We start from the raw sequence: 16,042 nt of genomic DNA, 5'->3' as shown, positions 1-16,042 counted from the left end.
ACAGCTGCTGATGTCTCGCTGTGTTGAACCACACATGAATAATCAGCCACACACACACGTTTGTTCACACCGACGGCCATGCATACTCAATCACACACACACACACACATGTGCAAGCCATGCACACACAGATGCCCTCTCTCTGCTCTGTTCACTCACTGTGACCACAGTGTTGCAGGCGGTACACGAGCACAAAAACCAAAGGCAGGGTGCACACACCCAGGATGTCAGGATAACCTCCCTGAAGTCATTCAAGTAACCTCATGAAATATGGAACACTTATATTATATAAATGTTGTGTATTATCGAGAGAAAGCATAAAATGACTTTCTTCTCTCCTGTTTTTTTAATGTAATTTCAGAACTGAGTCGGTCGCAGAGAAGATGCTCACGAACTGGTTCGCCTTCCTCCTTCACAAATTCCTCAAGGTTAGTGCACCAAGCAACACATGCAGTGAGACTGTGTGTTTACAAAAATAAATGTATCTTTTGTGTCTTGTGAAGTTTCTAAATTAAAAGTGTGACTGGACAGTATGTGGGCTTGTTCTCAGTCTGTTGGGCTTTTTTTTTTTTTGTGTGTTTATGCTGTGAAGCTCTCTCATGTGTGAGTCTGTGGGTTTGTCTGTGTGTTCACAGGAGTGTGCTGGGGAGCCTCTGTTCATGCTGTACTGCGCCATCAAGCAGCAGATGGAAAAGGGGCCCATCGACGCCATCACTGGAGAGGCCCGTTACTCCCTGAGTGAAGACAAGCTCATCCGCCAGCAGATCGAGTACAAAACCCTGGTACGTCACAGTCCGCCAGGCACACAAGAAGCTTGCAAATAGGCTCGCAGTCATACACAGGTTGACTCAAAATGGCTTCCCTTTAGTTAAAGTGCTGCCAAGCTGAGACACACACTTTTTTAAAATAGTGGAAGAGAGAATATTACAACATGCACACACACACACACACACACACAATTTCCTAACTTTCTTACTTTTTCCTCGTAAACCTTCATTGACAAAGCTGTGTTTGCTGTGTTGGGTTTCTTCCTTCCATTGTGGGAGGAAAATTACCTAATGATCCCACAGGCTCCAGTGTTGGTCCAACATCAGGGTAGGTGGCCGTGGAGATTGGAGCACACCAAACAAACCCCTCTCGGCACACAGAGAAAGAAGCACTCACACAGCCAGCATGTGACATGACAATGCTCTGATTGCTCTGACTGGGAATTTGGCTCATTACGTGCTAATACCCCGGCAGAGCTGGAAATTGGTGTCCCGCCGAAGGTGTGAAATTAGATTTCAGGATGCCAGCAAGAGCGGAAATGGTTTCTCAAAGCTCCTGCCATGCTCCAAGGAGACTCTAATGAGGGCGAAGCCTCAAGCTGGACCCAAGTCCGGGCAGTAACAGGACTCCACAAGCTTCTTCCTCTGCTCCCTTATTTCCTTCTGTAATATTTCACTCTTTCTCCCTCCTCTCCTCTCCTCCTCACCTTCACACTCCAGATCCTAAACTGTGTGAACCCAGACAATGAAAACAGCCCAGAGATCCCAGTCAAGGTGCTGAACTGCGACACCATCACCCAAGTGAAGGAGAAGATACTCGACGCTGTTTACAAGAACATGCCCTATTCTCAGCGGCCACGCGCCGTCGACATGGACCTCGGTATGGCATAAACACACACCCACGCACGCATAAACACACACAATCCAGACACTCGCAGATGCAGCTGGCAGGTGTAAAGTCCTTCACACCCACAGATTAATGTATCAGTGAGAGAAAACCTAGCCATGTGTACAGATTATCAGTGCATTAGTGTGATAAAAGCTGTGTTCCGGCAGCCCAGCCAGCGAACCAGACTTGGTGTGCTGCTGCCAGGCCTTCTATCAAACTGACTGACAGTGTGTGGCGCATCCCTCCGTCTGGCTGCTTTCACTGCCTGGTAGTGCCAATGAGACACTGTAGATCAAGATAGAGAAGAGGGCTTGTCTTTATGTGTGTGTTTTTTGCGTCTGACGTAGGTAAGAGCTGACAGACTGGCCCACCAGCCTCACGCCAGGCTCCCCTCCCACGCAGTCTGCCACTTCCATCCTCGCCTGCCCATACCTTGCCTCCCGTTCCCCCTTTCCTCTCATTTTCTCTCACTCGAGATAGGCAAAGAGAACAAAGGCCCCCCTCTGCTCGCTGCAAGTCAGCACGGCATCTATCCCCTCACAATATGTCTCTGTCCATCTACTGTCTCCCCTCTTAAAAATAATTGCATCCGTGTGAGAGTGTCTGCATGTCTGCATACGTACATGTGTGGTCTGACTCACCGGATGTAGATTGCAGGTATAAGCCCGCTGCTGCTCATCCTTTTCACACGGCTTTCTGCTCCCCTTCTGCTATCTGTGTTACGGATTTCAAAATATCTTCACAATGTGAAACAACAACAACAACAAGATTTAAACTGTGCAGTAAAAAGCAGTTCCGCTCATTGTTTTGATGAATTTGCCATTTTGATGACAGTGCTCACCTTCCTGTGCAGAAACACTGTCGCTGCATCCATCACTTAGCTCCATCCAGTACACTTATGACTGCTTTAAATAAAATACAAAGAAGCAAGAGTGTTTTTTCCTCAGTTGGAGGATGCTAATGAGGTGCAGCCAGACCATTCTGTCCTGCGGAGTCTGGTACATATGTGACAGCGTCTTTTCTTTCTTCTTTTTTTTTTTTTTTCTGCAGATTTGAGTCAGGTTAGATGGTTTTGTGCATATCATGTGGTCACCTGGCAGATGCACAAAGTAATAAAACCCAGTCAACAAGGAGAAAATCAATGATCACTCCCAGCATGAGGCCCACAATGGCGACTATCCACTTCCCTGTCAGTATCCTTATTATCATTTCATTACCCCACAATGACCCGTCAGCCACTACCCTCCACCAGCACTGCTTATGGTCTCTACCCCTGCTTCCTTTTTTTCTTTTCTTATTGAAAGGAGGGGATTTTCTCATAGCTCGCTTTTTCATCCTGTCTTGTCTGCTCCACTTCTCTCTTCTTTCTGACCCTGATGGGCCAACTGCTGCGTATGTGACACAAGTACCAATTAAAGCGCGCAGCCTTCCTGCATATACATCTTGAAATTGTTCATGTGTAATGTTTAATTAAGATGCGTGTCAATCCAAGTCTGGGAGATGAGTACACATGCCGAGAGCCGTACAAGAGCACCGGCTGCTGATATCTATTCATTTTATAAGTGCGGAGAGCTGTCTCTGTGAGTCTTGTAAGGTGGCATTCCACCGGGGGTTTGAGAGAGTTTGGTTTATGTTGTAAGGATTCACTGTTTTTTCTGTGAGGTATCTCGTTCTGAAGGCAGTGTGTAAAAACCAATAACCAAACTGTTAATTCAAAGCAGGCTTTTTGAACACGTTTACGGCTCAAGTGGTAGTAAGGTCGGTTGTTCAATTCCTCAGCCCCTCAATGTGCTGAAGTGTCCTTGGGCAAGACTCCGAACCTCAAGTTGCTCCCGACGGCAGGCAACCATCTTGCACGGCGGCTCTGCCAATGTTTATCTGTGAATGTGTGTGAATGGGTGAATGAGAAACACATTCTAAAGCGCTTTGTAGAGCCAAGCTATGCTGCAAAGACTTGACCATTTACCATATGTGGATGGTAAATACATGGCACCCAAACCTCTCGGATGAAATCAGTACGGACGATATTCGCTGTGGCTCACTGTGATTGTGTAGTTTGAACGAAGCAGTTGTTTATGATTTATCGTGTGCGTTTGTGTCATCAGAGTGGCGTCAGGGGCGAATGGCTCGTGTGGTGCTGCAGGATGAAGACATCACCACCAAGATCGAAAACGACTGGAAGAGACTCAACACTCTCATGCACTACCAGGTAAACACACACACACAAACATTTTAGTGTAATGTTTCCCTTAATTAACTCTCAAACTGCACCTTTTTTTTTTTTTTTATCAAGAAAAGTCTCATTTCAGTTCAATTTTCTGCTGTGGCTTTTATTATGGAAATTGCACCACATACCTTGGCAAACTTTGATGTTTCCTGCTCTTGACTTTTAGGCAGCCAATTTTCAGCTCCTCATTTGCATGCCCATGCCTGGTGTAATCCAAGTGACTCACAGAATAGAGGACAATTACTGTACAGGTGGCAGGAGAGATGAACTCTCAGCATCTCAGCCAACACTTCTCCCTCCTCCCCGGAGAGATGAAGCTGCTCCAATCAGGAGGACGACATCTCTCTCCCTCTCTCCTTCCCTCTCTCCTTTTCTCTCCTTCTCCCTCCCTCTCTCTCTCTCTGGCCCGTTGACTTCTACGTCGGCAACAATTAGTCCCGCTGTGACTGCCTGCTTCTTTCTCCTCACATGTAGAACCCCCATTCACACTCCACAATTTTAATTCACCTGTTGCCCCCCTGCTTAACAGAGAGAAAAGTAGAGAGCTACAGAAGAGGGAACGTGAGGACAAGAGTAGTTTTGCATTTTTCAGGCAAATTTATGGCTCTTGAAGTTGTAAATGAAGAAAAAAGAAGCGAGTAAGTGGAAGCCAGAGAGAAATTATAAAGAGGGATATAAGGAATAAAGAAAGAAGCAGGCAAGGGAGTCTGAGAAAACAGCCATCTCCACAGGCCATGAATCTTTTGCAATGCATGTGCAGCCAGCTCTCATTAGTCAGCCAAGGGGGACCATCTGCTTAAAGACTGCATGAGATTTGATCCTGGGCTACCTGCTTAAGATCAGCGTGCTGGGGTTGAGATGCAGCTTTGGCCAGAGCTGGAGATCAGGAGATGCAGCCCCATCTGGACGCAGAAAATAGGGGTGAGGTGACAAGGCTTAAGACCTCACAACAGGGGGTCATCCTGAACTCCTGGCCCAGAAGAACAAGCAGAATAATTTAACAGATGTAGGACTCATTAGAAGAAGGGACACATCGCAGTGTCCTTCACACAGGACTTGGCACCATGCAGCTTCTTTCCCCTTTGTCTTTCCTCCCTTGTCACCCTCCTTTCTCCTCTCACCTTTTTCTCCACTCTCTCACTTTTTTTTTTTTTTTTGCTTTGTTTGCATTTTTTTCCCCTCACCCATTTCCCCTCTTCTCACCCACTGATGGGCAATGAGGATTCTTCTTCTTCCGTCATCTTTTCCTTTCTCCCTTTTTTCCCCTCTCTTGCTCTGAGCACCTCTTCTTGGTTTCTGCAGTACTTTGATCCCAGATGAAGCGGTTCAGTATGTTTGCTTCCGCACCATAATGGGCTCTTCTGTTGTTTTTTTTTTCTTTTGGGGTGGGGGGTGGGGGGGATGCAATTTTTTTGCATCGCAGTCTGTTTGCCTTCGTTAGCCAAGGGAGACGCTACAGTGCGCGCAGCAACGTGCGTGTGGCCACTTCACTGATTCACTTGTTCAATAGCGGACCTGTGGACCTCTATTGATCGTGGATCTGAGGGTCCCTACACAGAACGTGAAGCCCAACACTGTGGACTTCAGAGAACATACCGGCAAACTGTGCAGCAAGTGAGGGAGAAAGAGCATGATGGAACAGGGCAGTTGGTGGTGGGAGAGATCAGAGCGGGATGGAACAACACAGACACTTTTTGCATCATTACTGTTTTGACGAGCTGGCAATAGCCCCTATGTGCGAGCTTGTGTGGATTTGTGTCACACACCGTGGCACTGCATTGGCAGCTGTGACAACACATCTGGCTACATATCATAACAAGGAAGCGCAGCTCATTAGGCCCTCGAGTGAGGGAAAAGCTTGTGGAAAAAAAAAAAATGGGGATGGGGTAAAGAGGAAACAGTGAAAAGGGATCTGCAATATGCAGAGCGGGTCTGAGCATCACCTTGAGTATTTGCTAATTCTCCCATAGCAGAGACAAAGGGACGAGACAGAGGTATTAAAATTCATAGGGCTCACAGCAACCCAAGAAACCCCATTGGCTATTTACTCGGCCACATGGGAAATAATGGTTTACACAACCTGGATATGGAAATTCACACCTTTCCAGCTCCACGCTACAGTAAAATTAAAAACATAAATGCACACATTGAAAATGAGTTCAGAATCTTTATTCATCACCTTTGCATTCATAGTCAGGGGACTAAACTCCCTTCCTCCCACGTCTTTCTCTCTGTTTCTGTATTATTTTTTTTAAACTGTTTCTTGCGTAGATCAAGATAGAAGAGTATAGAATCACGCTCAGTGTGCACACACATGCAGGATATACCCTCATTGCCCATGCTTATACTCAGATCAACACAGGAGCTGAGATAAAAGATTTATGAGATTGGGGAGTTTTTGGCTGATTGCTGATTTGGATCTTTCTTTGTTGATTAATCTTCCTTCCTGTCAAAGCAAAGCTTTTCATCACACCTTCTTTCTTCTGCACCTCCCGCTCTGTCTCTGTCATTCTGAGACATGTTAGTATTAACATTGCTGCTGTTGAATCGTTTCTGGGTAGTAAGCAGTGATGCCAAGGAGTCCCACAGCTATATCAATGGGACAGACTGCGTTCAAATTCTCATGAATAGGACATTCGTAAGTTTTGTGTTTTTTTGGGGTTTTTTTTAATGATTCAAATCATTCAAATCATACACAAGATATTTGATAAAATCTTTATTCATTAGATGGCTTTTCCAGCATATTATTTGTGGAGGCACATGAGCCATGTGTGTCTCTTCTGGAATATTATTTATAATATGCAGCTAAGTGACGGGAATCATCAGACATCAAAGTAAAAAGTGAAGTCAGTTTGGAAACTTTCCTCCCCTGGCTGGTGACCTCTGAGCGTCCTCTTCTCTGCGGTGAAGGAACAGGGAGAGCAGACACTGATGACCACACCAGGAGAGTCTGCCAGCTGGATCCGGTTACCCACCTTGCAGACAACACTTGTGGCATTTTGGGATATTTTCAACAACCCCAGACACAAAGGATACTACTACACTGCTGTGTGTTCATTAATCTGATGCTGTGGCTGTCTAGGCTCACCGGTCCCCATTGTAAATCTAAATACGCATCTAGTGCAGGTTAAAATATGAAGGTTCATTAAGAGGAAGAATATTGTCCATGCAAATATTTAACAAACAGTATTAGCATGAAAATGAAAAGGCATATTTGCTTAATCCTGCACTGCTGTTTGCAACCTGAGTCATATCTCCAACAGCTGTGGTATTTGAAAGAACTTACAATTACACATTTCACTGATTCAAATCCTCCTTAATTCCATTATAAAGTCCTGCAAATTGGCATTAAAGTCTGGAAGAGATCCTTTGTGAAGTCCAAGAACGTCATATTCACATATTACAGTTCAAGCTCTGATGAAAATTGCACATATGCACAGATTGTGTGTTTCTAAGCTACTGGGCAGAGTCAAAAGGTATGATAAGCATCGTGATCTGAGGGCATGAGCCCATGAGAGATGGGACACCAAGGGGAAACAAGTTCGGACCAGAGCGACGGGTTGTGTGGGGAGGTGCTGAGAAAAGAGAGATAGAGGATGACCACACTCTTCTGTCTGGTCGACTCTGCTCCGTCTAATGGAAGGTCTTATCACAGGCGGGGCCCACAGCCCTTATCACACCTGCCCACTATCAGCCCCACACTGGATTATCCCTGAAGGGCGAATCTGCACGCCTTCAATCATTTACTACTATCACAAGGACCCATCTCAGCTCTAGCCTCTCTGTCAGCCATAAAAAGCAGAGAGAAAGAGGGAGAGAGGGAGAAGTAAAGGGAAAGGGGGGGGGCAGAGAAGCTATTTCATGCTTCCGAGAGAAAATGTATCACAGGAATAGCGGTGGAAACTTCACGGAAGTCCATGCTGTTGGTGTATTAGAGTTGGTTCATGCATCGTCAGCCAAGAGGAGGCTATAAGATGGAGAGGCCATAAAAATTAGGTTTAGGAAAGCAGAGACAAATGAGAAAGAGGTGAAGTGCGAGGAGAGGTCAAAGATGTTGGTCGTAGGTGGGGGTTAGGAGCAACATTTTTCATTTGTCTCAAAAAGGCACGGGCTCCAGAACTGCGTCTTTAAGAGGATTTCTCCACATTTCATCCCCATTCAAGTGTCTCTCCGGTACGGCCAGTAGAGGCTAGATGGCAACTCGAACTAATACCACAACCGAGATTAGTTTGCAAAGAGCGGGAGAAAAGGGGTGAACACAAGAATCAGGGAGGATGAGATGAGGTTGGCTCTCGAGAACAAGGACAAGCTCTGTAAATGCCCGTCGCAGCATCCACTGGCTTATTTTCTAGCAAGGGATGAAAAAGAGCCTGTGCCTTCTAAAAGAAAAGAAAAGCAGAGTTTTCTGTTTTTCTATAGATTCTTTGAGGTATTCCTTTTGGAGCCTGGCATTTGCCTTTTGTTTATTTCTCCACTGGAGGCTCATCAGTTTTTCTTCGCTGGGTCTGAAGCAAAAATCCCACCTCGGGGTGAGCTGTAAATGCCAGCCAACAAGCTGTTTGTTGTTTTTTAGAAAAGAACCGCAAGTTTTTCTTTGCCGTTTTGTTTTTTTCCAAACTGGGATGTCTGGGCGTACCAACAGTGGTAGCATTTGAAAGATTAATTATGATTAAATTGCCATTTCATGATTCGTTAATACCACTGTTATATTAATGAAAGATCTGTGTTAAGAAACGTCTTATCAAACAAAATTTGAGGACTTCCGTTCTCATGTCAGTTGCATCAATTTTTCTCAGCTTCATCTGTAATGACTGGAGTAGAACATACAGGGCCAAGAGCCCTTTGTAAATATCAACCGCAGAGAGAGAAAGGGATAAACCTCAGTGTCTGTCTCTTATTCATGACACAACATCTTTTACACAGCCTCTTCTCTTTGTCTTTCACTTCGACTCTGACTCCATGCTGCTCTATTGCTATTATTATACCTGCGTACCCCATTTTTTTCAGGTTGTGAAGTGTACACGAGATGAGACATTCGGCATTCTAGTCTCTGTCTCTCTCACTCTCTCTTAACATCTTATCCCAGTTCCAAAGCTTACATCATGTCTCTAAGGTTTCTGAAGGGGATGACAATGACAGTCATGTTGAGTACAGCCATCATGCAGCCACAGCACTCTGCTCAGCTGTTAAAAAGAAAAAAAGCCACGGGGCTGTGGTAGAAAACAGCAGAGAACATAGATATGAAGGGAAGGGATGCAGGGGTTTCAGATATGTTTTACTCATGGGAGTATTCACTCAGGGCCTCATGTGGTCTCCTCCTTGGTATAAAATATTTGTGACACGAGCATGTGATACATAAATACATCTGGTGGTTTGTGATGATGAGCGATAAACACTCGCGTAAATGCTGGAACGTTATTTCAGCGAACGGTAAAGTAGCCATAAAATTGTCTAAAACATTATGATGCCTAAATATGTGTAACATGCGTCTCCTCACACAGGTGTCCGATCGCTGTGTGGTGGCTTTGGTGCCCAAGCAGACTTCGTCGTACAACATCCCTTCCTCAGCCAGCATATCACGCACCTCCATCAGCAGATATGGTGAGTCTGTGGGCCACATTGCTCTTTATATACCCTTGTTGCAGCTTTGATTACACTGATTGCAAAATGCCATACAGCGTATATGTTAGGCAATTAGAAATGTAATTGCAGGCTCATTCAACAGATAATTCAATGTAGACCTTGTTTGCATCACACAGATGCATCAACGTGTTTTTTATATGAGTATTTCAAATATGAACAAAGACAAATCCACTCTCGCCAAAGCAAGGGTCTGCTCCTTCTTCTTTTTTTCTTTTTTTCTTTTTTTTTTTGCTGCAGAGGTTGTTTTTCCTTTTTTCTCTGTCCAACTTTGTGTGCTGCAGTTTGCCTTCCAGTTCAGGTCCAAACTCAAGTGAACGGCACAAGAGAGGAAAGAATGAACAGAGAGAAAAAGAGAGGGGGAGGATGAGCGATATAGTCAGCGTTTGTTTTTAAGGCCATAATGTTTTTTATAATAAGATGCATTCTGTGCAGGACACTTCGGGCTGCTGACAGCGCACACAGTCGCGCCTACGCGTGCACACACAGTGCATGCAGAGCCTATACGTGCATGCACACGCTTACGTCAGATGTGCTTGTAGTTTGTGCTGCTGGGTGCCAAATTTGGTCTTATGCCAGACACACAGAGCAGCACCAGGCAACTTGTGATTGCTAATTATTCTGTGTGAATGATACTTCACACAAACAGAAAAAGATAAGTGAGCATGGCCAATTATCAGGACTGGGGAGAGAAGGTGCCTTTAAACCACCTAACGCAGAAAAAGAGCTAACAGCATACTTATCCCTCCAAGCAATTACGCTTATTTACAACTGTTGGAAGCGGCGGGTACCTGTGGATTGTCTACTCTGTCCAAAAAAAAGAAAAAAAAGAACAGACCTTTATCTTCAGTGTATGTACTTATAATAAAGTGGAGTGACATTTTCAACAGAACTGATCAAGATTATCTATGATGACCTTTTAGAAGATTGCAGAGCACTCAGTCATTACTTTCTTTTAAACAGAACATCATAAAGGTTGCGGGGAGAGACAGCAAGATGATGGATGTGCAAAGCAACGTAAATAAGTATAACTACCAACATAACAAAGGGAAAGAAGCTTTCTCTGTATTATGTAGTTATTTTCCTTAGTAATTCCTAATTTGAACTTTTCCTTTTCAGCTTTTTTGGTGATTTGCAGCTGTGGAGTTGCAAGTAATTAAATTGCTGTGTAGAGGATATATTCTCTTACTTTCTTGTGGGTGTTCAGGCGCTGGAATCGGATGTGCATGGCATAGAAAGCAGAGCCTCTGCTGGCATGAGCCTGGCCTTCATCAATCACGGGTTGGCACAGCAGGCACAGCTGCACCTCGACACCTGCTGATGGATTCATACCAATTTCATGTTCAACACTTAGCATCTTGACTCAATTTACACCACCGGCACCCCCCTCTAGCTTTAAAATCAGCCTGAACACACTTCCCCACCGACTGGCTGCGTCCAGGGGCTGGGGATTGCGGCAAAAAAAGAGGGAAGGACTGCGGGTCGCTGCTTAGTGTTAGGGGAATTAGGAAAAAGCTGGGATGGAGGGCACGAGGGACCAGTAGAGCAGTAAAAACCAGTGACTGGATTAGGATGGGATTTGGGATCTCAATCCGCCCTGCACACGGGCGCATATATTCAACCCGGCCTGTCCCTAGTGGCCCCTCCAGAGGCGCAGTTTGGGCTTATTTGAAAGGTATAAGTGGCTTTATTGGCAGCAAATGCTTTGTTGTTCGGCTCGGCCTTTGAAGCCAGGTGAGAAAGATCCTCATTGGGATCCTCGGATCCTGAATCTCCTGGGAGCCAGCTGCCACGAGGAGACGCTGGCTAATTAGGGAAACCGAAACCGGCATCACTTTGAGTGAGTGAAGAGCAAGAAGGCTGGAACACAAGAGCAGAGACGAGTGGCATGTATGGATGAAGGATGGTGGCTACAGTGCTTAACAAATTAGGGATCTTTTGATGCATTGATTAGAGTGTGACAGGGATGTTTTCAACGTGGTGCTGTCACAATGTGGCAGCAAAGAGCCAATTATGAGCGCTTTTATGTGGAGCCAGGCACGACCATGAGACAGGGATTATATAAGGAAGAGAGGATGAATGATGAGTGAGATAAAAAGCAAATGATTATCAAATAATTCATGACAGAGAGGGAAGAAGTAAAAAGGGAATAAACACAGAGATAAACAAGCAGCTGTTGTGTGTGAGAAGACAAGCAGGTGTCAAAGTCCTGGTTTTCACTCATCTTGTGTGTCAGGGAAGGATTCCAGTTTCAAGGGGGCTACCGCTAATCAGTGCAACGCCAAAGACCACAACTTCACCTCCCTTTCATTTCTTCGCAGTTCTAAGAAATTATCCATCGCTGCTATTTCCTGTACAGCAGGGCTTAGAGCAGGAGAAGCAGCTTTGTAATGAGTTACAAAGAGGAGATGGAAATGAGCGAGGGGCTGCCTGTATGCCTGTGTGGGTGTGCTGTGTACGCCGGGTATAAATGCATGCTAAATTTACACAATGCTTTCCTAATCACACTCATTTAGGTTCACTAATAATTCTGCCTCCCCTACCTGGACAGACTCTTCATTCCGCTACACGGGAAGTCCAGACAGCCTCCGCTCACGCGCCCCCATGATCACTCCGGATCTAGAAAGCGGCGTGAAGGTTTGGCACCTGGTGAAAAACCACGAACATGGAGACCAAAAGGAAGGAGATCGCGGTAGCAAGATGGTGTCTGAGATTTACCTGACCCGGCTGCTGGCTACCAAGGTACATTCCTACTCTGCAGAACACTCTTAAGATCTGCATGTATGAACATTAGCACATGCTCAGCTCAGTTATCTTACATATTTTATTATGTTACAGTACTCAAGCTGTGTTTTTTCCAGTTGAGCGTTGTCTCTTGTTGCCCATGCATTGCTAATCTCATTGTGCTCTCGCTCTTCTACCAGGGTACGCTACAAAAATTTGTTGACGATCTATTTGAGACGTTGTTCAGTACGGTCCACCGAGGGAGCACTCTTCCGCTGGCCATCAAATACATGTTTGACTTCCTGGATGAGCAGGCGGATAAACATGGCATTCATGACACAGACGTACGTCACACGTGGAAAAGCAATTGGTAAGGACCTTTTTTTTAAAGTCACCAAAGTACTCTCTTAAGTGATACAGTTGTCCTCAAATGTATTCATACCCTCCCATTAAAGAAGGAAAAAAACCGGTTTTCCTTGAATTAGTTTTAATTTGCCAAAGTTGTTATTAATTTTTAAAAAATTATGAAAATCATGACATTGTTTTTTAATTGTGGTTCAACAGAAATATAAAAATAAAAATAAAAAAACAAGCAATCATGCATGATGGGGCCTATAAACTAATATTTTGTTGAACAGCCCTTTGAGCCAATCACTGCAGTCAAGTGTTTTCTGTAACTCTCAATCAGACTTGTGCACCTGTTGACAGGTATTTTGGCCCACTGCTCATCAGCAAAGTGCTCTCATTTGTCCGGGACAGTTTTGTTTGTTTTTTAAAATTATTCTTTTCAACCACAATTCAAAGCAATGTCTTATTTCACTAAATTATAATTTAGCAATATTTTGTTTATTATTACTTTTGTCCGTTTCTAGTTATTTAAGTGACTATTGTGAATTTTGCCTTTTCTTCAATGGAAGGATATGAATACATTTGAGGTCGACTGTAGGTCTCTATACCCTGGCTGTTCTTGATCTTGTCAAATTCATGTTTCTTCAACTCAGAGAAGTCACTGACCAAAACCAGTAACTTCTTTCTGTCTTTTCCTCATTCTCTTTGTCTTCCAGCCTTCCATTGCGTTTCTGGGTGAACGTGATCAAGAACCCGCAGTTTGTGTTTGACATCCATAAGAGCAGCATCACGGACGCCTGCCTGTCTGTAGTAGCTCAGACCTTTATGGATTCTTGCTCCACTTCAGAGCACCGCCTGGGCAAAGATTCCCCATCAAATAAGCTGCTCTACGCGAAAGATATCCCCAATTATAAGAGCTGGGTAGAAAGGTAGGAGCTGATGCAGACACTTTGTACACCATCCTGATCCCCTCTTTGACATCTTTTTTTTGTGTGTATCCTCTTACAATGATAAAAAAAAAGATCTTTTAGAAGATTGATTCATAATTCTCTTTTCTCTTTCATACACTTCTCAGAGAGATTCTGTAAAAGCATTTTATGAGTGACTGTTAGCAGGCATCCATTGTTCGTGAAAGTGATATTATGGCTCAAAAATGTGACTATAAAAGAATGTAGTCCTCAGTTAAACTGCTACATTGACTCAGTGAGTCTCTGAAAGTGATGCCAAGTGTTGCCTCTTGTCTGCATGCCCAGGTACTACGCTGACATCAACCGGCTGCCAGCCATTAGTGACCAGGACATGAATGCCTATTTGGCAGAACAGGCCAGACTCCACTCCACAGAGTTCAACATGCTCAGCGCTCTCAATGAGATCTACTCTTATGTCAGCAAATACAGCGAGGAGGTTAGTGATAGCCGCTCGCACACCCCTAACATGGTTACAGTCGGTGCATTGTGTGTCTGAAATTTTTGTGTTTGTGTTGAGTTTTTTTGTTTTTTTAATCAATCACAGTTTTCTTGACATCCAAAGAGCAATCTGTGTGTCAGATTTATGTGCATTAGTAGGAGAATCAGTGGAAGGATACGTGATTTCAAATTTTGCACTAAACAGAATTCTGAACGAGCACAAGTGTATTGAAATAAAGTTATTGGCGGAAAATAAACAGGGGAACCATCTAACTAGCTGGGGGGAAAAAAAGCAACAACAAAAGAAAAAAGAGCTGTAATTATGAATGAATGTTATGACTGTTCTGTAATTCTATAGAAAGCGGGGGTGTCATTCGTATCAGCACTACCCTTACCTTCTAAGTGCTCTGCTCTGAGCTTCATTTCTCTTTCTCTCCTCCCATTCCCTTCCTTTTTCACTTAATTTTATATTGCTTTAATCGTATAAATTCCTACAGCTAGATTCTATGATATGTATAATCTATTGTATTATTATTTTTCTCAGTTGGAGTTGAACTACGTCCTTATTAAATATTTTTGGAACGGTGTTTGCTCATTACTAAGTATTTCTGTGCAGCATAATTTCTAATCCCTCTTCTGAACTACATACTGAGATCCTTCACTTGCAGATTTTACCTGCAGGGCAGTCCCAGGCACTGATTGCGTAATGAGCGGCTCCCTTCGTAAATCAGCCGCTAATTACAGGCAGGTTGCGAGCGTAATTTGAATGAAAAGGCGTGCCGCAAATTTGCCCCGCGCTTCAAAAGTACGTATATCTTGCCCTTGGTGCTCCGCGACTATTCGTAAACTGGCAAAGGTTAGTGAGGTCAGCTCAGAGTCTTCAGTAGACTTCCCCAAAGCCCAGAGGTCTAGTGAGACCTGAGCTTAACAAGGCAGTGTGTCTGATCTTCAGAGAAGAAAGTGGATGTCTACAAGCTCTCAGCATGCTGCTGTGTCCTTTTCGACTGTGCTGAGTTAGAGTGGCCTATCTGTTATATAGGGCTCTCATGAGCAGAATCATAGGCAATACACACACACACTCTCTCAGATCACAGGAGGCATAAAAAGGAGGGAAGAAGGGAGGGAAGAAAGAGAAAGAGAGCATTTATGGAGACATTCTGGTTCTAATGTCAGCTCCTCCTCTGGGAAGCTTTAGCCTGACCTTTATGTTGGACCGGCGTATCTCTCTCTCTCTCTCTCTCTTTCTCTCTCTGCTTCTTACCATCTCTCTCCCTCCTCCCTGTACGTTCTTTCCCTTTTTACCATTATCCAGTCAGCTTCCCCTTTGCTCCCCATGAATCTCATACACTCGCTTTTGCTGGCTCTGCAGTTGTCGTCGTCTGACGCACGCATGCAAAGAGACATATGCAAACATGCTCGCTTTGCACACGTGCACTCTTCACATGTATGCCATCACTCCTGCCATATCTGGCCGAGCACGCTGCGTAAAAACTCATCTTGCGCCATTAGCGGTTTGCTCGTTCTTACTCAGCCCCCTTCACAAAGGCCCTGTGTGTCAGGCTAACCAGGCCGGGGCTGCAGCCTACTTAAATGGATTTGGGAGACGGCGGTGGGAGCTGCACCTGCATACAGGACTGCAGATTAATAATAGATTGCGATCAGGGTCCAATGAGGAGGAGGAAGCGGTATGCCTGTAGCTGCCAGCTTTTAAGAGCACTTAAGCAGATGAGTGGAAGATGGTAGGTGGGCAGACAGATACTGTGTTCTGCAACAAGGCAGGCGGCAAATAAAGGTTTGCCGTGCTATGTAAAAAACAAAACAAAACAAAAAAAACAATGGTCCTGATGTGTTTTTCACACAGCTTTTACTGCATAAAAGGTGGACTTAGGTGCTAAGGTACCAAAATTATATTCCCATCACTTGAAACCTAATATGTCCCATAATATGAGCTAAAACCATAAATATAAACAGTTCTTTGCAGCTGTAAGTTACTTGAGAATTGGAAAAATAATCATACAAAGCATATATTTAATACATCAGA

The 16,042-nt window shown here is 44.4% G+C and overlaps 1 protein-coding gene across 1 annotated transcript in view; it reads left to right on the top strand.

Annotated features, from left to right (window-relative positions):
* The window catches only part of LOC103366170 (plexin-A2-like), a 123,151-nt gene that overhangs the window by 101,650 nt on the left and 5,459 nt on the right, over window positions 1–16,042 (top strand). The window contains exons 22-30 of the mRNA XM_008293827.1: window positions 362–428; window positions 636–782; window positions 1,488–1,647; window positions 3,762–3,865; window positions 9,385–9,484; window positions 12,075–12,265; window positions 12,448–12,617; window positions 13,312–13,524; window positions 13,849–13,999. Coding sequence (XP_008292049.1) covers window positions 362–428; window positions 636–782; window positions 1,488–1,647; window positions 3,762–3,865; window positions 9,385–9,484; window positions 12,075–12,265; window positions 12,448–12,617; window positions 13,312–13,524; window positions 13,849–13,999 — 1,303 coding nt within the window. The remainder of the gene's footprint in view (window positions 1–361; window positions 429–635; window positions 783–1,487; window positions 1,648–3,761; window positions 3,866–9,384; window positions 9,485–12,074; window positions 12,266–12,447; window positions 12,618–13,311; window positions 13,525–13,848; window positions 14,000–16,042) is intronic.

Source organism: Stegastes partitus, unplaced genomic scaffold (genome assembly GCF_000690725.1).
Source record: "Stegastes partitus isolate 25-593 unplaced genomic scaffold, Stegastes_partitus-1.0.2 Scaffold20, whole genome shotgun sequence".
Classification (NCBI taxonomy): domain Eukaryota; kingdom Metazoa; phylum Chordata; class Actinopteri; family Pomacentridae; genus Stegastes; species Stegastes partitus.
This window is presented reverse-complemented; position numbering and strand designations above follow the sequence as displayed.